General features: G+C 42.2%; 1 protein-coding gene across 11 annotated transcripts in view; it reads right to left on the reverse strand.

Annotated features, from left to right (window-relative positions):
• Positions 1-23,211, reverse strand: part of Hectd4 (HECT domain E3 ubiquitin protein ligase 4) — a 175,434-nt gene that overhangs the window by 81,447 nt on the left and 70,776 nt on the right. For 9 of the 11 annotated variants that reach the window (XM_048447441.3, XM_048447445.3, XM_048447437.3 and 6 more), the window contains exons 10-21: positions 22,841-22,954; positions 21,656-21,796; positions 16,070-16,302; positions 15,602-15,747; positions 13,868-13,938; positions 10,484-10,589; positions 9,381-9,501; positions 8,714-8,842; positions 6,632-6,756; positions 4,515-4,668; positions 3,968-4,068; positions 2,288-2,486 (exon numbers count right to left, since the gene is read on the reverse strand). In XM_048447441.3, the coding sequence (XP_048303398.1) occupies positions 2,288-2,486; positions 3,968-4,068; positions 4,515-4,668; positions 6,632-6,756; positions 8,714-8,842; positions 9,381-9,501; positions 10,484-10,589; positions 13,868-13,938; positions 15,602-15,747; positions 16,070-16,302; positions 21,656-21,796; positions 22,841-22,954 (1,640 nt within the window). The remainder of the gene's footprint in view (positions 1-2,287; positions 2,487-3,967; positions 4,069-4,514; positions 4,669-6,631; positions 6,757-8,713; positions 8,843-9,380; positions 9,502-10,483; positions 10,590-13,867; positions 13,939-15,601; positions 15,748-16,069; positions 16,303-21,655; positions 21,797-22,840; positions 22,955-23,211) is intronic. The other 2 variants (XM_048447438.3, XM_048447444.3) reach the window with 1 other exon arrangement.

The following is a 23,211-nucleotide window of genomic DNA, read 5'->3' on the forward strand; positions in this document are numbered from 1 at the left end:
AGAAAAATAATGACTAAAATTATTAATAGGCATATTTCTTTTCTTTCTTTCTTCTTTCTTTCTTTTTTTTTCCCCCATGACAGGGTTTCTCTGTGTAGCCCTGGCTGTCCTGGAACTCATTTTGTAGATCAGGCTCACCTCAAACTTAAGAGATAGATCCACCTGCCTCTGCCTCCTGAGAGCTGGGATTGAAGGCGTGCACCACCACCACCCGGCAACAGGTATATTTCTTATATTTTAAAATCTCTATTATTACAGGGACACGAAGCCTTAAATAGTTATGCCTGGCTATTGTGTATTTCTTAAATAACTATTTTCATCAGAGTTATCTGAACTCATTAACAAAAGGTACAGTCTAGCCCCCAAAGTTCTCCCCAAAATTAATAAAGTGAGCTAATATAGACAGGTTCTAATACCTAATACAAAATAAAAGCACCCCCCCCAAATCAATAAATAAATAAGGATTAAAAATGCAACAAAGTGAAAACAAGCCACACATTCTTAGATGTTGCTTAATGGCATAAAAAGAAATGACAAAGTATGGGTCAGAAAGGCGGTTGCTGCTTGTAGGGGCAATTTTCATCTGTTAATACTATTCTCCTATCACCCATTTACATCCAGTTGGCTGATGCTCTTTGTTATTAAACTTGTATCTGCATGACATGTATGCATGGGGCATGAGTGCCACAGCCTATGTGGGAAGGTGAGAGGACAACTTTGTGAAGTTAGTTCCCTCCTTCTGCTTGTGAGTGGGTTTTAGGGATCTATATGAGGTCACTAGGCTTCTGCTACTTGAGCCTTATCTACTGAGCCCTGTGGCCATCACTGGATGCTTTTCTAACATAAAAGGAAGAGAGCAACAGCTCACTTGGCATTCAAGCATGTCCAAAGGAAAGAACACTCTGGTTTCCATAACTACCAAGTCCAAGGGCTACAGTGCACTCTGTCACACCTGGTAGCTAAGCTCAGATGTGAAAGCTGCATCTTTATCACTGGATGTATGTTGTTAGCTAGTGAGCTCTTATCTTTTAGACCACTTGCTGACAGCACCCAGGGACCATAGGCTACATAATAAGCCTCCTTGTGTATCATAATTCTAATGTACAGGGTAGGTACTAGTCAGTACATACTGGAAGATGCAAATTATCATTTTTTTTTTTTTTGATTTTTCGAGACAGGGTTTCTCTGTAGTTTTTGGTGCCTGTCCTGGAACTAGCTCTTGTAGACCAGGTTGGCCTCGAACTCACAGGGATTCGCCTGCCTCTGCCTCCCGAGTGCTGGGATTAAAGGCGTGCGCCACCACCGCCCGGCTGCAAATTATCATTTTTAAAGGAAAAACAAAATGATACCAACTAAAGTGGTAACCTCTGTTTGCACATGAGGCACTGCAGGTACAATACTTGAACTGAGGAGACAAGCAGGTTGGAGCCAGGCTCCACAAAGCATCTTAGCTGCAGGCAAAGGCGAGTTTTGAAGACACATTTTCAACTCCTCCATACATCTAGGATTCTTGACTCTCCTAAAATCTAACGGGGAAGAGGATTTCACATCTCTTGGTCATGTGTCTCACTTTCTCAAGGCAGATATGGCTAAGTTCTTTACCTTTACCGTAAAAGTCTCCTGAGATGGGATTAAGATCAGTTGCCCTTACTGTTCAGAAAGGGCAGAGATGACATGTAGCTGACCAATGACATGAAGACGGCAAATGTAGTGCTACTCTGTGCTCTTTCACTAGCCTTTCCTCATGAATCCAATGTGGTTGTTTACAATTCAACATCAACAGATGCAAACCCTGACTTTTCTAAATAGCTATTAAGCCACCAGTTGGGAACTGCTCTTCCTCAAAATCTGTAGGCACCTGAGACAATGACAAAGAAGAAAACACAAACCAGACTAAGGCACATCTGAATCTTCTAAAAGCCACCTTCTTCCATAGGACACATGAGAAGCCCCAAGAACTGGACAGGGAGACCTTTTCAGATGAACAGTCATCACACATCTACACGACTCCCAAGAGGGAAGGTAGGAGGCAGCAAAGTCACAGGAAGTCCTCTGTCCAAGCTCATGGACACTTACAAAGACAGTGTCTACATGCCCTAACAGTCCAGCTCTCAGACACAGAGCTGTGGCTCTTCAAATCCCTCAGTCACTATATTCCAAAGCACTAGCTGAGGGTAGTCTCCTGAGAGAGGCCTATAGGCAGAAATTAGTCAAGAATGGCAGCCAGTGCAAAGGAAAATAAGAAGCAGCTAAGTTGAGGCAGTAGTGACAACCCATTCCTGCTTACTTTGTCATAGTCGTACTGCGACGAGCATCTGCTATCAAATCGTAGATACAGGCAGCGAGCTCCTGGGATATGAACAGTCTCTTTAAATTTATAGTTATCTCTGACAGGGTGTACTGTTTCCACAGTCTTCCCAGCAGCCCATGGGGCAGGGATCTTTAAGCCAGTGAGAAAGCCTGGCTCTTCCTTTTCTTCTAGCATTCTAAAACCAGAGAAAGAGAAAGTGGTGTAGCTTAACAAGGAAACAAAACAAAAACAAGCATAAAGTGCAGAACACAGGTTAAGAAACTGTTTTAAGTTTCCCAGAGCACACAGTATGACAAACACCCTACCACATAAGTACTGAGCAGCAATGGAAAGCATTTGAGAATGCTCTATACTCATGTCTTTATCTTCCTGTTTGTAGGCAATATATTACTTCTCACACACAAGCTTAGAGCACTGGACATCCATTCAGGAAAAGACCTTTGATAATTCTCCTCAGAAGTTCTGGGAGTGGGGCTGAAGACGGCCACTTTCCCAAACCCACAGTCTTAGTGCTCATGAAACTGTGACAACCCCACAAGTCTCCAGCTGCTTTCCCTTGCAGTTTTACTCAGGAAAGGTGCCTGTGAAACCCCCTTCTCCATTCTCATCCAACCATCAAGAACTCGATGGAGCCTGAGGCTATCCAAAACAAACTTAAACTCTGAACTTGGCTGCATGAAGTCACTTCCTTTGCTTCAGCTTCACCACAGAGCCGTGCTGATGCCAATCACTCAATGCTAAGTAAAAAAGTTAGGCCCAGCATTGAGGAGGCACAAGCTGGAGAGTCAGGTGTTCAAAGACAGCCTGAGCTACAGTGAATGTTTAGCCAGCCTGGGACACTGGAGAATGTCTCAAAAAAAAAAAAAAAAAAAAAAAAAAAAAAAAGACAGAAGGGGTTGGGAGGGAAAGAAGGAAGGAAAATCGCCAACCACACGGGGAAGCTTCTGCCTTATAGTCCCAACTCTGTGATTATCGAGATGGGAGGAGAACTTGAAACTCTGCCCCTATAAAAACAAGCCAGGCGTGGTGCACACACCTTCAAATCTAGCACTCAGGAGACAAAGGCAGGTAGAACTCTGAGTTTGAAATTAAAGTGAGTTTCAGGCCACCCAAGACAATATAATAAGACCCTGTCTAATAACAAAACAACAATAAAATCACACACCAAAAAGTGATAATAATAATAACAATATAAATAAATAAATCTGCCAAATCCAATGTTTCTTGCATGTTTATTACTATGAGAGATTTAAATCAATCTTATATGTTCCCCTTCTCACAGGGGAATATAGTCTAACTTGTCCCTATAAATTGAAAACAATTCTATAGCTATCTGTGAAATTCTGGCCCCGAGTTATTTTCTTTTCCAGTTAAATAATCCTAGCTAAGGGGCTGGAGAGATGGCTCCAGCGGTTAAGAGCACTGACTGCTCTTCCAGAGGACCCAGGTTCAATTCCCAGCACCCACATAGCAGCTCACAACTGTCTGTAACTCCTGTTCCAGGGGATCTGACAACCTCACACCAATGCACATAAAATAAGTTAAATAAATCATAAAAATTATTTTAAAAAAATAATTCTAGCTAAAAGTAACTGTTGCAAAAGGAGTACAAGGCTTTCACCAGAAGAAAGTAAAGGAGCCGCATGCACATGTTACCTCTCCTCAGGGAACAGCCTGCACTTCTGGTCTGAGGTGCCACACGGGGAACAGCGCACCTCAGCAAAAACCGGACACTGGGTTTTAAGCAGCAAGGCCGTCTGAAACACAAAACCATCTGATGTCTTAACTGGGGTGGCTCTCAACATAGACTTACAAATCACACTTGCATCCTTACAGTCCTAGCTGCCCTCCTTCTCTTGGAAGCACCCACTAGTAAGGAAACACACACATTCACACACACACACACACACACACACACACACACACACACACACACACACTTTGTGTGTACTTTACTCTCAGCTAGTTGAGGATTCAGAACACTAGATGTGAAGCAGGCTGTCCAATTCTGCACATTAGCACTTCTACAATTGGTCAGCACCCAACGCTTGCTAGTCATTAAGTCACACAAACAAATAAAATTTGTCCCATAACACGCTTGTTTGTTGTTTAGTACTTGGAGGTTTTCTTGGCAAAAACTGGCTGCAGTGTTATCATGTCTTCTGTGGCAAAGTGAGGTGTGCAGAGAGCAGGTCAGGCCCACCTGGCTGGTGTAGAGCACAAGCTGCACCAACTGCGGCATCAGGGCATCGGCCATGGTTAAGGTCTGCAAATTGGGGTGCATCAGGGAGGTCAGCAACACTGGGAGAAGGTGACCAAGCATAGTGGCCTTGGTAACTTGTTCTAAGCCTTTTAACCTACAAGTCCAGGAAAAAACACAGCCTAAGCAATTTCATACATGGAGAAGAACAACCACCACATTTCAAGTCTAAGAACTCCCTCAAACATATCGCTTTAAACCCATCAATTCCATCCATTTCTCAAACCCCTACCGCTTTTCAGTCCAGGTCATATAGCTCTGGGCCCCTACAGTACATCATTAACAGATCCTGATATGCTGTGACTCTCTAAGCACTCAGTGCCTGCCCTTCCAGGTCTGCCTCTGGTCTGCAGGTTCTCTACTATGCTGAGACTCTGAAAGGAGGGATGGAGGGCTACAAAGTGGATTTACCAGCTCATAGTCCAAGACCTCCACCTGGGGAGTAGCACTGAGGCTCATGTGCATTTTAGAAGCAGACAAAAAAATTGTTTTAATAATTGTAATGTTGGAAAATATACCTAACATATAATTTATTATCCTGATCATTTTGAAGCATACATTTCAGGGTCAGAATAATGTTCAACCATTACCACTGCCCATTACTCTAACTCTATTTATCCTACAAACCCAAACCTTATACCTGTTTGGGAAGAACTCTCCTCCTCCAGCCCTAGTAACTACCACTCAACTTCCTTCATGTATGGTTTTGACTACTAACTAGGCAGATTTAAAATCTGTCTTTAAAGTCACTCTCTTAGTATCTCATTTCCCTGCTAGAAGGATCAAAGCCTGCCCATCTCTCTAAGAAAGAAGGGAGTCATGAGTCCTTCAAGGTTACTGAGGTATTGGAGTTGAAAGGAGAAGTGGTTGCCCCATTTCAGCATCCCCCATTATACTCCACCTATGCTACAGGTGGAGATCAAATGTCTTCATAAGCCTTGGTGCAAAGCCTGCCTGAGTTATAGTGTTCTCAGCCTAAATTCCCATCTACCATCTTTAAATGACCAACAACCAACATATGGGAGAGACACACTGAAGCAAAGACACATTAGATCAATAGATAATAAAAATACAGTGTGTAATTCATTTTGAAAAGCAAGCATGGAAGAGATTTTGTGAGGGTCTCATATCTGGAGAAATCAAAGACAGAAGGTCTGTTGGAGGGAGGGGGCCACTTGTTCTTCCTGGTCGCCTTGCTAGCTTTCACCCGAAATAATCACACAGAAAACTGTATTAATTAAATCACTGCTTGGCCCATTAGCTCTAGCTTCTTATTGGCTAATTCTTACATCTTAATTTAACCCATTTCTAGTAATCTGTGTATCCATGTGGCAGTGGCTTACTGGCAAAGATTCGGCATGTCTGACTCTGGCAACTCCATGGTGTCTCTACCTACCTCTTGTTCCCAACATTCTGTTTAGTTTTCCCTGCCTAGCTCTGTTCCTCTATAGCTCTGCTACAGGCCCAAAGCAGTTCCTTTATTAACCAATGAAAGCAACACATAGACAGAAGGACCTCCTGCACCAGCGATCTGAGGCACTGTGACAGTGACACCAGTGTAGCACACAGTTATCTGCACCACTATGTCACTTTACCCCAAAAGAATCATGCACAGCACTGGTTAAAAGCAAATTTGAGCTGGATATGATAGTGCACATCCTTGATCCCACCACTTCAGAGGATCTCTGTTAGTTCAAATCTGGTCTTATCCAGACCAAATATATAGTGAGTTCCAGAATAGTCAGGGTTATGTAGAGAGACCCTGTCTCAGAAATGAATGAATGAATGAATAAAATAAAAGGAAGAAAAAGAGTAAGAAGAAAAGAAAAGCAATCAAGGCCAACTTGAGTGCAATGGCAGTATTGGAGGCCAGGCTGCCCAACAGAACCCTGCCAACATCAGGTCACAGTGCAAGCGTAGGTTTAGTCTCACCTAAAAGCATATTAAAATATATGAGCACCCTTGGTGTTACAGCACCATTTCAGCCTTTCTCACATGTGTTTGTATACTTTCTAAAAAGTCTCATTTGATAAGCTGCAGCTGGCAATCCCCATGCTCACCTTTGCTCTCGGTCAGGTATGTCACTGTTTATGAGGGCAGTGGTGACTTGCTGCAGCATTTCCAGTACTTCATCACATCCAGTCAGGATCTGGGTGGCAAGAGCCAAAATACTGGCTTTTAACTCCTAAGTAGAAAAGACCATGAGGTTAGTTTCCAGCATTGTGATGAACAATGCATGCTCTCAGTGACAACATGACATGATGTGTTTATTCAACAACACATTTCCAGATGAAATGGTGTGGCCAGAAGCCCAATGCAGTGAGCTCCTCTTGGGTGGCAGGTAGGAATTTGACTTGGGAGGCCAGAGTCTGGAGTGCAGCTAGAAATATGCAGTATTTCACAGGGAAGGCACTGTGTATCTAGCAGCAAGGCCTAGCTCCCGTCCCATTCAGCACAAGAGCGCTCCTGGAGGCCCAAACACTGTCCGGGTGGAGGACTGCCTTGGGTGGTATGAGCACAGCTAAAGAGAAAAACACAACAATAAAAAGCACATGTACAGGCAGTGAGTAAAATGAGACAAACCACAGCATGCTGAAATAGAACAAGTGGCCTTGTCCTAAAGTCTTGGCCCAGCACATTTAAAATGCAGCACATTGAAAAGCCCAGTTAAAGCAGTAGCAATGGGCTACTGAACATGAAAGAACAGGACAGACTGTCTGGGAATGCAAACTGTTAAGAAATACAAGGCAAGAGCACAGAACAGTTCAGTTCACAGCTATTTTCTCATTTAAAAAAAAGAGAACTAACTCTACACTGCATCTGCACCTTGTTTATACTTGGAGGTGCTACACCACCTAGCCCATTCTGCTCTTGACAAGAGTCTTTCTACATCTCTGTACTATTTAATTAAGAATTTATAAAATTCGCTGGGCAGTGGTGGCACATGCCTTTAATCCCAGCACTCGGGAGGCAGAGGCAGGTGAATCCCTGTGAGTTTGAGGCCAACCTGGTCTACAGAGTGAGTTCCGGGACAGTTAGAGCTGTTACACAGAGAAACCCTGTTTCAGGGGGGAAAAGGTTTTTTGTTTTGTTTTGTTTTAAATAAGGGTCTCACCATGTAATGTAGTCCTGGTAGGTCTGGAACTCACTGAAAGCTGGGCCTCAAACTGAGAAAGATCCACCTGGCTTTGCCTCTTGAAAGCTGGAATTAAAGGCATGTGCCACCATGCACAGCTCCAGTTGTTTTTTTTAAATGTATGTGTATGTATGTGAGACTACATGAGTTTATGGGTACCACATGTGTGCAGGTACCTATGGAGGCCACAAGAGAGAATTAGATGGTTATGAACTGCCATGTGGGAAACCAGGAACAGGACTGATTCCCTCAGGCTTGCAGCAAGCACTTTACTTGCTGAGCCGTTTCTTTTCACTTTGTATTGAGGCAGGATCTCACACTGTGGTTCAGGCTAGCCTAGAATACACTATGTAGCCCAGGCTGACCTTTGATTTTCCACAATCCTTATGGCTCAGCCTCTAAAGTCCTGGGATTTTGAGTGTGTGCCAACAGATCAAACTCTCAAAAATGAAATTTTCAACAGCAATGCAAAAAGGGCCCTGACTATCTGTCAGAATGACAACAACCACTGCTATAAAAACATCTGTGCACTGCCATATTATCATATGCAAACAAAAGGCTGAGTTTACAAAGATGTTCATTTAAAAATAGTAATAGAAAACTAAATGGACTATATGGTTAGAAATTATTCAAAGATCAAAATTTATCATCTTAAGTTATTTAAACGAAAAGAACATAAAACCATGCAAATATTGGAAGTTGTTAGAATGTAATGCTCTCAAATTGACTTTAAAGTGTAGTGAGATCATTTGTGGGTGCCAAACTTAACAATTCTTACAAAACAAAAAGAAACAAAGGCACAAAGAGACCACCCAGAGCAAATGAATAATACATTATGAGAGTGTCACAAACATGGTGTAAGCACTTGGCAATGACAGAGAGACCTATGAAATGAGTGACTGCAGCCCTCCCACAGAAATAGAAACAACACTGTGAATCTGATATCTTCTACACAGAAATTCAGCAACTGTGGAAGAAGCATCGTTGAAATAGAGCTTGTGTTTACCTGTACCTTCAATGTCTCTCCCTGCAAGGAGCTGTCACTGTCATCATTCTCATCAGGTTTAATCAAAATAGTGTTACTGAGAAGGTGATTCTGAACCGCCATCAGATAGCGCAGGCAGGAAGATGCAGCCTTTAATACAAATAAGGACATTAAGTGACCTCCCTGAGACTGAAGGGGCTCGTGTACCCTCGCGTTTTTAAAAGATCTCCACAAAAGAAACAAAAAGAGGAAGTACATAGATAAGAGAACACAAATTCTTGAGGAAACTGCATGCACACGGCTTTCAGTGTAGGTGCTGACACACTTACTAGCCTTCTTGCTTTCCACCATGTGGCCCTCACTGGTCACTCTGAAGACTGGCAACTCTCGCCCCTTAACACTCTCCCCTGCCTCTCACTCACATCTCTAGAGCAGACTCCACTCTGAAACGCACTGAGTTAGGAAACGGGACTAAATTAACAGAGGAAACTCTCCCACATAAGACAAAACTCCAAATGTAGTAAACCATAAGGCAGCTTAGGGAGCAGTGCCTCTGTCTGTCTTTTCTCCCTTTCTTGGGAAAGTGCTCTTAGGGATTTGCCCACGTGCACATTTCCCGGGTAAGCTCGGGCCACCTACAGACTCTCCTGAGAGGAGACAACACTGTCTCAGTAAGGTCCTCACTTACAGGTACAGTTGAAAGGAGCTTCTGGAAATCATCTTTGGAGACAGTTTGGCACTTGGTGATTAGGATACAGGACTCTCGCACAACAATCTTCAGGATATAGTGTAAGAGCTCATCATTGAGTCTTTAAAACAAGGAAACATAAACAGCACACTTGGTAAGAGATAATGAAGAAGATAATTCAATCTGCCATAAAGTCATTAAACCAATGGGACACACCACAAAGCAAATTTATTTTCACAAAATGGTACCCTACCTCCTAATTCAAGTATTTTAGAAGTAACTATAACAGAAAAACAAAGTCATCACTACCTAGCTCCAACATGCAGCTTCTTTTTGGTTTTTTTCAAGACAGGGTTTCTCTGTGTAACAGCCCTAGCTGTCCCAGAACTCACTTTATAGACTAGACTGGTCTCGAACCCACTGAGATCCACCTGCCTCTGCCTCCCAAGTGCTGGGATTAAAGGCACATGCCACCACTGCCCAGCACATGCAGCTTCTTTCACAGAGAGCAAGCCAGCTGCCCATGAGATTCCCCTCATCCATCGCTTCTGCTAAGGACTTCCCACAGCACTTCACTGATAATATTGACCATACTGAGATTTCAACTCCTAAGACAACTGTAGGATTTACTATCTTTCAGTGGGCCCAGAATTTAGGTTCAACATGCTAGTTACCTTATTAGCTATGACAGGAGATTAAAAATCAAGCACATTTAAATATAAATTATCACTTATAAAGAAGGCAAGTAGTGACTAACATAGAGAACATGCATGAGTCTGCATGAGACTGTACCCCTAGGCTCAGACATTTGAACACATGGTCCCAAGCTGCTGGTGTTATTTGGAGAGAGAAGTCTTAGGGGTGTAGCCTTGCTGGAGGAAGCGTGTCACTGGGAGCAGGCTTTGGGAATTTAAAACCTTGTGCCACTTCTAATTTACACTTTCTGCTTCCTGCTTCTGTCATCACACCAGCTGCTTGCAGCCTTCTCATCATGATGCACCCTTATCCTTCTGAAATAGCAAAACCCAAATAAACCCTTTCTTCCACAAGTTGCTCATGGTCGTGGTATTTAATCACAGCAACAGAGAAGTAGTGGGTGTCACCTGTAGTGATCGTCCTCATCACTGCCGAACCGGTTGTTCTGAAGCTGCTCAGCTAGGTTGGTTAGGATCACGTCTCGCAGCTGGGAAAGTCCGCTGTTTCTCTCTCCTGATACAGGACAAAACTCCATGAATGACCCTGTTAACAACACTTACAAAACCCACTGAGTTGCAGTTCCAGTATCTGGGAGGTTGGGGCAGGAGGAGTGCTCAAGTTTAAGAAGACTGGGACAATATCTTAAGAAACTGAACCTCCCACACAAAGAAAACTGATGTTATTTTTAAAAAAGTTTCAAAGAAGCAGACTAGGAGCACAACAATTAGACTCGTGCAAATAGTAGCAAAACAGTATCACAACCAGAGCACAGCTAGAGGTAGGACATTCAAATCAAGTGTAATTTGTCTTCCTAATATATTATAAACTGTGGTTTTGTTACTTCCTTAGGTTAATGCTGCTTTTAAATGCTGACTGTCTTTATCATGTCATTTGTTGTTGCTGCTCCTGTTGTTTAAATTAAGTGTATGAAAAAAACCCCAAAAATCTAGGGTTAGAAATCATCAAGAGGACTGGATGATGGTGGTACACGCCTTTAGTTCCAGCACTCAGGAGGCAGAGGCAGGTAGATCTCTGTGAGTTTGAGGCCAGCCTGGTCTACAGAGCGAGTTTCAGGACATCCAGGGCTACACATAGAAACCCTGTTAGAAAAAAAAAATAATTAATTTTAAAAAGAGAAAAGAAAAAAAGAAAAGATATTGGTTTGGTTTTTGGTTCTTGTTTGTTTGTTTAAGACAGGGTCTCATATATCCCAGGGTGGCCTGAATTCTCTACAAAAGTGAGGATGATACTGAATTCCGCATCATCCTGCTTCTACTTCCCACACACTGGAATTGCAGGCACACTGCCATGCTAAAATAGGAAGTCATTTACTTTTAGATGTGCTAAACATCCAGAGTCAAGACATAGGAAGAGGTATAAAACTTCATCTTTGAATTGTGGCTTCTGCATTCAACCTGCAGTGCTGGTCTTTATGCATACACATTTTGCTGTCTGTCTTGGGTACCAGGAGGAAACTAGGGACTCTTTTTCTTTTCTTTTCTTTCTTTCTTTCTTTTTTTTTTTTTTTTTTTTTTTTTTGAGACAAGGTTTCTCTGTGTAGCTTTGGAGCCTATCCTGGAACTCACTCTATAGACCAGGCTGGTCTCAAACTCACAAACATTCCCCCTGCCTCTGCCTCCCGAGTGCTGGGATTAAAGGCATATACCACCACAACCCAGCAAACTAGAGACTCTTGCATGCTAAGCAAAATTTCACCCATGAATGCATTTTACCTAGATACATGTATACCATATACAAGCCTGGTGCTGGCACATGTCAGAATTGGGAATCAGATCCCCTGGAGTAGGAGTTACAGATGTTTGTGAGTTACTATGTGGATGATGAGAACCAAATTCAGGTCTTCTGAAGAAATAGCCAGTGCACTTAAGTACTGACCCATCTCTCCAGCCCCAAATACACACTTTCTCAAGTATGTTGACTAATAGGAAGAAAAAGAGAACTCTCTGTATCAGTCAGTGCCCAGCTGTTACCTTGGGAACAAGAAAAACAAGTTCAAGGCCAGCCTGAGAAACTTAGTGACAAAGAAAGTCCTGCAGCAGTTGCTCTCACTACTTTGTCCCCAGACCCTCAGCCCTGAAGCAGGCTGAGTTGGGAATACTATGATCCCGCAGATGGACAGGGGATCCAGCAATACCACTCTTGGGAATATACCCAAGAGATGCCCAATCATACTACAAAAGCATTTGTTCAACTATGTTCATAGCAGCATTATTTGTAATTGCCAGATCCCGGAAACAACCTAGATGCCCCTCAATGGAAGAATGGATAAAGAAAGTGTGGAATATATGCACATTAGAGTACTACTCTGCGGTAAAAAAATAATGACATTTTGAATTTTGCATGCAAATGGATAGAAATAGAAAACACTATCCTGAGTGAGATAACCCAGACCAAAAAAGATGAATATGGTATGTATTCACTCATTAGTGGACTCTAGCCATAAACAAAGGACATTAAGCCTATAGTTCGCAAGCCTAGAGAAGCCAAATAACAAGGTGAAGCCAAAGAAAAACATATATAGATCATCCTGGAAACTGGAAACAAACAAGATTGCAGGGCAAAAGTTGGGAGCATGGGGGTGGGGTTAGGGGTGGGGATGAGGTTGAGGGAAGGGGAGAGGGGGAGAGAGAAGGGAGAAAGGAAAGACTGGAAAGAGCTTGGGGGAGTGGGAGGGTGGAGATGGAGGAAAGGTGGATATAGGAGCAGGGAAGAAGATATCTACATTAAGGGAGTCATTTTAGGGTTGGCAGGAGACTTGGCTCTAGAAGGGATCCCAGGTATCCATGGGGATGTCCCCAGCTAGGTCCTTGGGCAGCAGAGGTGTCTGAACTGGCCTTGCCCCACTACCACACTGATGATTATCTCGAATATCACCATAGAATCTTTGTCTGGTGACGAATGGAGATAGAGACAGAGACCCTCATCAGAGCAACAGATTGAAGGACCAGTTGAAGAGTAGAATGAGGGAGAAGATGAGCAAGGAAGTCTGGACCTCGAGGGGTTGGTCCACCCACTGAGCAGTGTGCCTGTTCTAATGGGAGTTCACCAAATCCAGCTGGACTGGGACTGAACAAGCATGTGATCAAACCAGACTCTCTGAATGTGGCTGACAATGGGGGCTGACTGAGAAGCCATTGATAAAGGCACTGGGACTTGTTTCTACTGCATGTACTGGCTTTTTGGGACCCTAGTCTATTTGGATGCAAAGCTTCCTAGGCCTGGATGTAGGGGGAGGGCCTTAGACTTCCCTCTCTTAAGGAGGGAGGGGAAGGGAGGAGGGTGAGTGGGGGAGTAAGAGAGGAATGGAAGGAGGGGAGGAAGTGTAAATTTTTTAATAAAAAATTAATTAATTAATTAATTAATTTTTAAAAAGAAACTTAGTGATATACTCTCTTAAAAAGTAAAAAGAGGGAACAGAAGAAAGAGATGGCTCAGTGGTTCCTGGCCCCTACATGGCATCTCAACATCATCTGTAACTTCAGTTTCAGGGTATCTGACACCTGGCATTCCACAGGACTGAAGATATGTGGTGTCTAACATTACATGCAGATAAACAATCAAAATACAGAATAAAAATAAATTTTTTTTCAAGTAAATAGAAGGCTTTGCAATATAATCAATGGTAGAGTACATGCTTAACACATTCAAAGTCCTAGGTTCAATTCTTAGTAACACACGCACAGACAAACACACAGACAGACAGACAGACAGACAGACAGACAGACACACGCACACAAGTTGTTCAAGGATAATTTCAAGATAATTCTCACCTTCTGTTAAGACCAGCTTAAGTAAGTTATTGATTTCAGTTTCACCTGGGTATAAGATATTTAAACCAGAGCTGAAATGACAGAAAAGTCAAAAAGTTTTTTTCTTAAACATTTCAGAAAATATATGCTCTATTTAAATTTTTGTTAGAGATGTCAGCCTGGCCAGATAAGTGACAAAGAGAATTTCTGATCTCAGCTTTTCATGAAGTCTGGAAGATCAGGGTGGAAAACGGCATCAGAGGTTTGTTTCTGTTTTGTTTCTTTGTTTTTTGGCTTTGTATTTTTTTTTTTGACTTTTCCTCTTCTCTCTCTGTCAAGCTGTGGCATACAATCAAGTGTGCAGTTTAGCACACAGCCTCAGGCACTAAAGAAACTGTCACAAAGACAGGACAGTGCCTATACCCTGTCCAGGAGTTTCTGCCTCACACCACATTTGTTCTGTTGAGGAAGCAACTCAAAATATTAACATGATAAAAAGAAACAGAAACTTTGCTCTGTATGTCATTCTTGCCAGAAAAGCCTTCCAGACCAACCATCCAAGTCTCCATCAGCCTCTATACTACATTTGCTCATGTTAAAATTCTACTTCTATTAAAGTTGATTGAAATAAAATAATAAATTAAAAAATAATATTGAGGCTATTTAAGGTACATATGAATTTGAGGCCAATGTGATCTACACAGTGAGTTCCAGGCCAGTCACTGCAACTTAGTGAGATCCTATCTCAAAAATTAATTAATTCACAATAATTAATAGCTGGGAATGAATGAGGGCTCTGGCCTGTAAGTCCAGAAATTGAGAGACAGAGATGGGAAGATCTAAAGTTCAAGGTCAATTTGGGCTATCTCAAAACAGCCAGTCTCAAACTAAGAAAAAACAAAACAAAAGAAAAATGCCCCAAAAATACATAAACAAAACAACAAAATAAAATTCTCACTGCACTATGGCCCATAAATTCACTAGCGAAGAGACTGAGAAGATGCTAGTGGAGTAAAGTGCTTGCTACGAGAGAATAAAGAGCTGACTTTCATCTCCAGCGCCCATGTAGAAAAGTTGGACATCAGCACACACCTGATTCCAGTGTAAGAGCCAGACAGAATTCCTGGGCCTTGCTGGCCAGCTAATCTAGTCAACTGGCAAGGTCCTGGTTCCATGAGAGGGACCTGTTCCTTTTAGACATGGTTTTACTGTTATCTCTGGCTGATTTGGAACTCACTATGTAGACCAAGTTGGCCTTGAACTCACAGAGATAGGCCTGTCTCTGCCTCTAGAGGACTGATATTAAAGGTGTGTGCTGGTATCCCCATCTCAACAGGATTTTGAGCAGGTCAATGAGGATTAGCACAACTAAGTCCTACACTATATCAGCTTATCACATAAACCAACCTCACAAACCTACATGGTAGGTAGCCTTTTTATTCCATCTCACAGCTGAGGAAACAGAAGCATCAAACTATGGCCACAGCCAATGTGAGTGGCAGAGCAGACTTGAGGCTCCAGGGCAGTTCCACGCCAGAGCATGCTCTACACTCATGCTTGAGAACATCCTAGCTGCCTGCAACCGTCCACTTACAACCCTTACAAGAGTTTTGATCTTTTCACAAAGAAAATGTTCTTCCATTGGTGAGGTCCAGATTCTGGTGGGCTGAGCTATCTAGGCTACAGCATGCACAGAGGCTTCTAGTGCATTGCTTATTTTGCAGAAAGCACTAAGAAAACCCATTTGCTGTTTACCTGATGGCAAGACAGACCTCCTTCTGAATTTCAGAGCAAATTTGATCTTTCGGTGCCATCAACAACTGCCAAAGAAGCAATCCTGACCGCCGAATGATATCTCGGTTCCTTTCAGTTTGTGGGCTGAAGTAAAATTTAAACACCACCTACAGAAACATAAGAGGCAGAGCTAAGTATGCTCATTCCACCCAGGATAAAATTAGCTCTCTAGAAGAAAGCACAGGGTAGCTGTTCTTGTGAAAAGATAACCAGGTGTATTTTCAACTCCACTCTCTTCTACACAATGGGATATAGTAAATATCTTACACACATTAACAGCAATGAGACAACATTCACTCCGCTAATCAAGGTGCAATGTACATAATGGATGACAACCCTATCTGTAGAAACTGAGATTGCTGAAGGTGTTTCTTCTGGGAGGAGGTGGCTGCTGTCTGTTATCTTGCTAAACTCACACTGAATGTGTACCTGAAAGACAACGAGGATGCAGCGTACGATACAGGTGTCTCCATTAACCATGGCCTTCTCCATGATGTCACAAATGCTGCTCAGATGGCGTGCCTCAATAGGGTGCTGCTTGCCCAGGACACTAGTGATGGGAAGGTTGGGGTTCGTGGCCAAAAGATTGAGCTGGTGAATGCACATGGCGCCAACATGGTGCAGTAATTGGTTTATGACCTCATTAGTGCTGATGGCCTCTTCTGGAAGATGCAAAGGAAGCATGGTGAGGAAAACATGACAAGAGTCCCAGAGGAGTAACTCTCCAGTGTACAAAAGCTATGAACACTCAAGGACAGGCTCGTGGTACCCCTCGATGGCACTGTTGCTTCAGAACCTTTCCTGCCATGGTGTGGGATGTAACACTTACTAAACTGGTTATATGGGCTTAACAATGGGATAAAGTTTGACATGCATGATCACAAATTTAAATTCTTTTAGTCCTATTTTATAGAGCAGTAAACGAAGAGTGAGAGAGGTTAAGTTACCCTAAAACACCCAACTATGAAGTGACAAAGCTAGGGTTTGAACTTAGGCCATCTCAACCCATGCTGGCAACCATTCTAGAAGATTTGGAGTAATCTTTCAAGGCTACCCTATGGAAGAACCCCTGTCCACAAGCAACCCCCTTGCACCGAACTCAGCATTTCTATCCAGTTGGATAGATGTTTATCAATTAAACCTGAAAATTAATAAGCATTTTCTTATATAATTACTTTATGGCTCATGGATGGTTTCAGGCATTCAGAGGATGGAGGTGAAGAATAATCTACATCGACAAAGTATAAGAAAGACTACTTTGGGAGCTGGAGAGACAGCTTATAGGTAAAAAGCAATGGTTGCTCTCCCAAAGGATCTGGGTTTAAGTCTTAGCACCTACAAGGCAGCTTAAAAGACCATAAAAGGATGCAAGCATGGGCAGATATGAAGACAGGGCTCCTGGAAACTCCATGACTAAAAAGAAACCTCCTGCTCATCTGTTACCCTGAGGGTCCCACTAGATCCCACTTGTTCCTGTCTTGGGTGTCTTAAGATTCTGAGCAAAGACTGTTTATCTTTATCGAGGACTTCTGCAAAGTTGAGGACCTATAGAATAAATGAGGTCTGATTTTAAGTTAGATACGTGGTTGGGCACGAGATTCTCAGTGTAAAGTTTTTGAAAGACTCTGGCTGATGAGAGGACATGAGAATAAAGGGGTGGAGGCAGACTGGCTAGCAAGAGGAAGCGATGACTGTGAATGGGAAGACAGTAAAAGCTCAGGCAGAAGTAGTCGTCACAGACTGGTGGGAAATGGCAGGGTTGGGATATATTTTGAAGGTAGAAGCCGAAAGGATTTGGTTAATTAAGATTCAAAGATAAACTGGGTTTGGGAATGTAGTTCAGTTCATACAAAATGATTGTCTAGGGGGCTGGAGAGATGGCTCAGAGGTTAAAAGCACTGCCTGCTCTTCCAAAGGTCCTGAGTTCAATTCCTAACAACCACATGGTGGCTCACAACCATCTGTAGTGAGATCTGGTGCCCTCTTCTGGCCTGCAGGCATACATGCAGGCAGAACATTGTGTATATAATAAATAAATCTTTAAAAAATAATTGTCTAATATGAAGACAGCCTGGATCCCCTCACATAAACCTGGTATGCTGGCTCACACCTGCAATCCTAGCACACAGAGGGGAGGGGGTTAGAAGCAGAAAGATCAGAAGTTCAATGTCATTCTTGGCTATGTGATAACTTTGAGTCCAACCTGTACTACATGAGACCCTAGCAGAGACTGCTTTTGATCTCAACACTTGGGAGGCAGAGGCAATCAGGTCTATATGAGTTCAAGGCCAGCCTGGTCTACAAAGAAAGTTCTAGGACAGCCAGGGTTCCACAGAGAAACTGTGTCTGTAGTAATAAATAAATAAATTAATAATAAATAAGTAAATAAAGCCTAAATTATTCAGTTTGATACTGTGAAAGAATGGGAATCCATAAACAGAGATTAGAAGGGCAGATTAACAGGTATAAATTTGTAAAGGAAAATAAGGGGTGCTTTTTGCCATGTAAAGCCCCACATGCCTACTGTATAAGCAAGTGGAGGTGCGTTCACGGTCTGGAGAAGACCAGGGACTTGGCAGTGACTGGTACATAACACGATCTCTTTTTTTTCTTGATGTAGGTTTAAAAACAACTTAAACCTCAGGATATGATTCAAATACCTTATGAGCTCTAAGGTATTATACCTGGGCTGGGGAAGCTGTCAAAGCACTTGCCTCCCACTGATGACCCTAGTTCCAACTTCCAAAACATGAAACAAGACACAACAAAAAAAGTCACTCTCATTTTGTGAGTACAAAGCAAGTCAATCATTTTTTAACAAGTTTATACAAATATGATTAGGAATCCCAGGCAGCGGTGGCTCATGCCTTTAATCCCAGCACTTGGGAGGAAGAGGCAGGCAGATCTCTGTGAGTTCGAGACCAGCCTGCTCTATAGAGTGAGTTTCAGGACAGGCTCCAAAAGCTACAGAGAAATCCTGTCTTGAAAAACAAAACAAAACAAAACAAATAAAACAAAACAACAACAAAAGAGAAAATTAGGAATGAAAGCATAGAAATTACTATTGACTCTACAGATATTAAAAAAAATTTTAGGGGATGGCATGATGGTTCAGCAGGTAGAGACACCTGCTGAACTAAGCCTAATTACCAGAATCCACATGTTGGAGGGACATATACGCACATGAGTCTAATCCCCAGAATCCACCTGATGGAGAGACACATACACACATGAACCTATTCCCCAAAATCAACATGACAGAGAGACACATACACACATGAGCCTAATCCCCAGAATCTACATGATGGACAGACACATACACACATAAGCCATATCCCCAGAATCCACATGGTAGAGAGACACATACACACATAAGCCTAATTCCCAGAATTTACATGGTGGAGAAACATATACACACATGAGCATAATCCTCAGAATCCACATGGTGGAGAGACACATACACAATAAATAGAAATGTACTAATACTGTGGTAACTAATATATGTTCACTCTCTTTCCAGGGGTTGCACTAAATGCCCCTCCCTTCAGGTATGATCTGTGCCTGTTCTAGCCAATGCACAAAAACTGGCAGGCACTACTAAAAACAGCTTGTCAGTTTCAGCATCCCTCCCAACATGACAGGTTGATATAAATCCTAGGATACAGTGTGAAGCAAAGGGGACAAATCTCTGTGCTATTCTTATTTCCATCTATAACTCGAGTTTAGGCACAGTATCATGAAATCTAGGCTAGCTTCAGATTTACTGGGTAGCCAAAGAGGACCTTGAACTCCTGATCCTCCTGCCTCAGCTGGATATTCACCACAATGAGTTACAGTACAGCTTCGGTTTTAGTAATTTCTTGGGGTGGGAGATGTAGCTCAGCTGGTAGAGTGTTTGTCCACCATGTATGAAGCATATCATAAACTGGGTATGTGATCCCAACACTGGGGATGTGGAGCCAGCAGGATCAGAAGTTGAAGATCACCCTTGGCTAAATATTGAATTTGATGTCAGCCTGGAATACATGAGACTCTGTCTCAAATTCAATTATTTAATTACTTCTTTATTAAAATCCAATTAACTACTTTTTCATTAGTGTTTTCAATCCATAGTCATCAAATCTTCCTTTAATTTTTTTCAAAATATTTCACTTAGTTTTTTTTTTTAATATGTCTACAATGGTTACTTTAAAGCTGTCATCTACTAAGTCCAACATCTGACTTCATCTATGTGTGCAGTTAGGCTGAGTTTCTTCTTTTAAACCCTGGTTTCCTTATTGTTATTATTATTGTATTTGGTGTTAGGGATGGAAGCCAGGGCCTTGCCTCTACAAATCATCTATCACACATTGAGCGACACTCTCAATTCTGGGTTTGATTACAAGACATGGTGGCTGTTAACCAATAGTCACAGGTGGCACCCAATATGCTGAGCTACTAATGCTTGATTCTATAGGGTCTACTTGCAAAGAGGCACCCACGCTGGGCACTTATAAACTCTACCCTGATAAGTAACTCCTGTCTGTCCTTCTGACGATGTATTCGCTTTACATTTACCCAGACATGAACATATAGCAGGGATCCTTTCAGACACCCTATGGAGGCCCCAAGATTCATTCAATCTCCATCTACTTTGCTGTTGAGCCCCTGGTCTCTCTTTGGCACCAAAGGAAATACTGCTACTGCTGCTGCTGCTGCTGCTGGGAAAGAAGCTCAGCTCCAAATCCTGTCAGTCCTCAGGAAGAAAAGCTGTTGATTTCCACAGTGGGCCTAGCTCTGGCATAATCAGCTAAAAGTGCCACAGGCTTCCACTGTTTTTACCCAAAATGTTGAGGGTAGTATGGTAGTGGTTATTGTTGTTTGGTTTTGTTTGTTTTTTATTTGTTTATTTGGGTTTGGTTTGGTTTTGGCTTTTCAAAACAGGGTCCTGGAACTCACTCTACAGTCCAGGCTGGCCTTAAATTCAAGAGCCCCCTGCCTCTGCCTCCCCAAGTGCTGGAATTAAATTTGCGTGCCCCCACCACCTGGCTGTTGTTGCTTGGCTTTTTGAGAAAAGAGTTTAATATGCAGTCCTGGCTGTCCTTTGTAGAGCAGGCTGGTCTTGAACTCACAACAATCTGACTACCTCTGCCTCCTTGAGTGCTGTTGTTCTTTTTAATATAGTAATTGTGTTAACCAGTTTCCAAAATATGGATAAAGATGGGTTTGCTGTTGTAGATAATGTCTGTTTTAATGATACTTTACAAAGAGAGTATTTGCTGAGTTTATCTCTCTGCTGTAGCAAGATAGCTGATCTCAATGATGTCAATATTGCTGGGCATGGAGGCACACACCTTTAAATCTAGCACTCAAGAGGCAGGGGCAGGTGGATCTCTGAGAGTTTGAGATCAACCTGGTCTACACAATGAGTTAGTTCAAGGACAGCCAGGCTCTGTAGAGACCCTGTCTCAAAAAGAAACAAACAAACAAACAATCAATACTAAGAAAGATAATATAAATTTGGGTATAACTAAACCATTGTCAGTATAAAACATTAATAGAGCATAGAATTTCAGTCCAAGAACCAATAATCAATGTTGTGTTTTGGATTTTACTTTGAGGCAGGATCTTAGTCACGCCCAGTTTGAACTGGAACTCACTCTGTAGCCCAGGCTAGCCTAGAATGCACAGCAGTCCTCCTACCTGAGCCTTCTATGTGCTGAGATTACATGGGCTCCTCCTCAGCACCAATAATCAAATTTTATATCTACATTTAGATTTTGGAAGGGACATAGAGATTTTCCTTTTAGAAACCTACAAGTTCTTCAAGGCCTCCACATTTACATGTTTTTTGATTTACATGATTTACATGCTTTCTCCTTCCCAACAGACAGTCGTTCCCGTCGTGGACAACAGTGGGTTTTAGTTTGTAAGTTCCAAGAAGAAAGCTGTAGATACAATCTGTTGCTAGCCCACATTCCCACCTAATGCTGCCACTCTAGTTTGTTATATTTGGGAGCTGACAGTGCTGCTCACCTTTGGGCTCGGTGATGATATGGCTGACCCCCAGTCTCTGGCACACATAATGAAAGGCCTGGTTCCCAGGATTGCACCACTGATCGATATAATCATTTGAGCAGGTCCACAGCATGTTGTTCACAGTATCATAACAGGCACCTGCAAACAACACAGTTCACTCAGAGGCTGTGCCACCACATCTGTACATATATTCCCCCATGGAATTGCCAAAGAACAAAGGGTGAGAATTTCCCCCAATGCTGACAGACACAGCTCTACTCCCAAAGAACTATGTAACAACACACTAAATTGGAACTGAGAAAAAAAGCTTAAATTGAATTTGCAGTTTTGCTCAGTTCCTATGTGAGAAGGAACAAGTCATAAAATACATGGTTTGTAGCAACAGGTTCTTATGAACTACTTCCAAAAAGGATTTGGATGACTTCCATGAAAAATTCAGGACACCAGGAACGGGTAACACTGTTGAGTACACAGAAGTGAATCCATTCCACCTTGACTAAAGGTCAGAGAGTTTAAGCTTATTCTTGCTTCTTCAAGGTTATTGACAAGAGATTTGATTTATGGTGTAGCTACTACCAAAGATATCTTGACCTAGGTTATAGTTACTTGGTGAGATGGTAATCACTTTTTTCCTTGTAAATAAACACAGGCCTTTAGGATTCACTGGATTGCCCTCCTGGTACTATCTTATGTGTCTGTACTTCTTTTGTATCTCTGTTTATTCTGCCTAATATGAACATATGAACCCGTTGAGGCTAGACCCCAACAGATGTCGCTCCAACATGTAGCTATGACATAACACCAACACACAATAAAAAGCTCTGGAGAGTCCCAAACTTCTGTATGTACCCCTAGTAGCCAGGACAAAGAGCAAGTCCAATGTATGGAATTGGATCCATTTTCCAATGTGTATTCTTCAGCAGAATAAACCTCTGTATGGCATAAACCCTGGAGACTGTGATGGGCAACATCTTACAACATAATGTGAGCATCAATGGCAGTTCATCTGAGAATCTGACACGTGGCAGCTTCCACACTAAGGCCCTGAATTAAAGAGTATTAACATGTATCTCTCTTAAGGAAAGTGGAATGCCATAGAGAATTGACAGGAGCACTTGAAATGCTCTTGAAATAATCACTCAAGATGAATCTTCCAAGGAAACAGGTGTATTTGTGTCTTACCCAGTCCTGGTACAAGGGCACCACGCCCCAGTGAGCTTCCAGCAGCATCTATGAGATCCGCACGACTTGTGAATTGGCCATCTGAAATGTTATATACCAAACTGGAGGCCAGGACTGTGGAAACAGACAGCTCTTTAATGATCCTGAAAACACTCTTTAAAATTTCCATTTTAGGCTCCTAACCAGACTTCTTCTGAAAATTCCTTTTTTTGTTATTATCTACCAATAGATAATAACAAAACAACAAAGATAGACAATAAACACAGAAGATCCCTGGAAACAATGTTGACCAAGCATCTTCATAATATTTTTGAAAGTAAATTTAAAACAGCAACGTTGATATGAAGGTGTTTTTCTACTTTAAAGGATCA

Source organism: Myodes glareolus, chromosome 2 (assembly GCF_982192425.1).
Source record: "Myodes glareolus chromosome 2, mMyoGla1.1, whole genome shotgun sequence".
Classification (NCBI taxonomy): Eukaryota; Metazoa; Chordata; class Mammalia; order Rodentia; family Cricetidae; genus Myodes; species Myodes glareolus.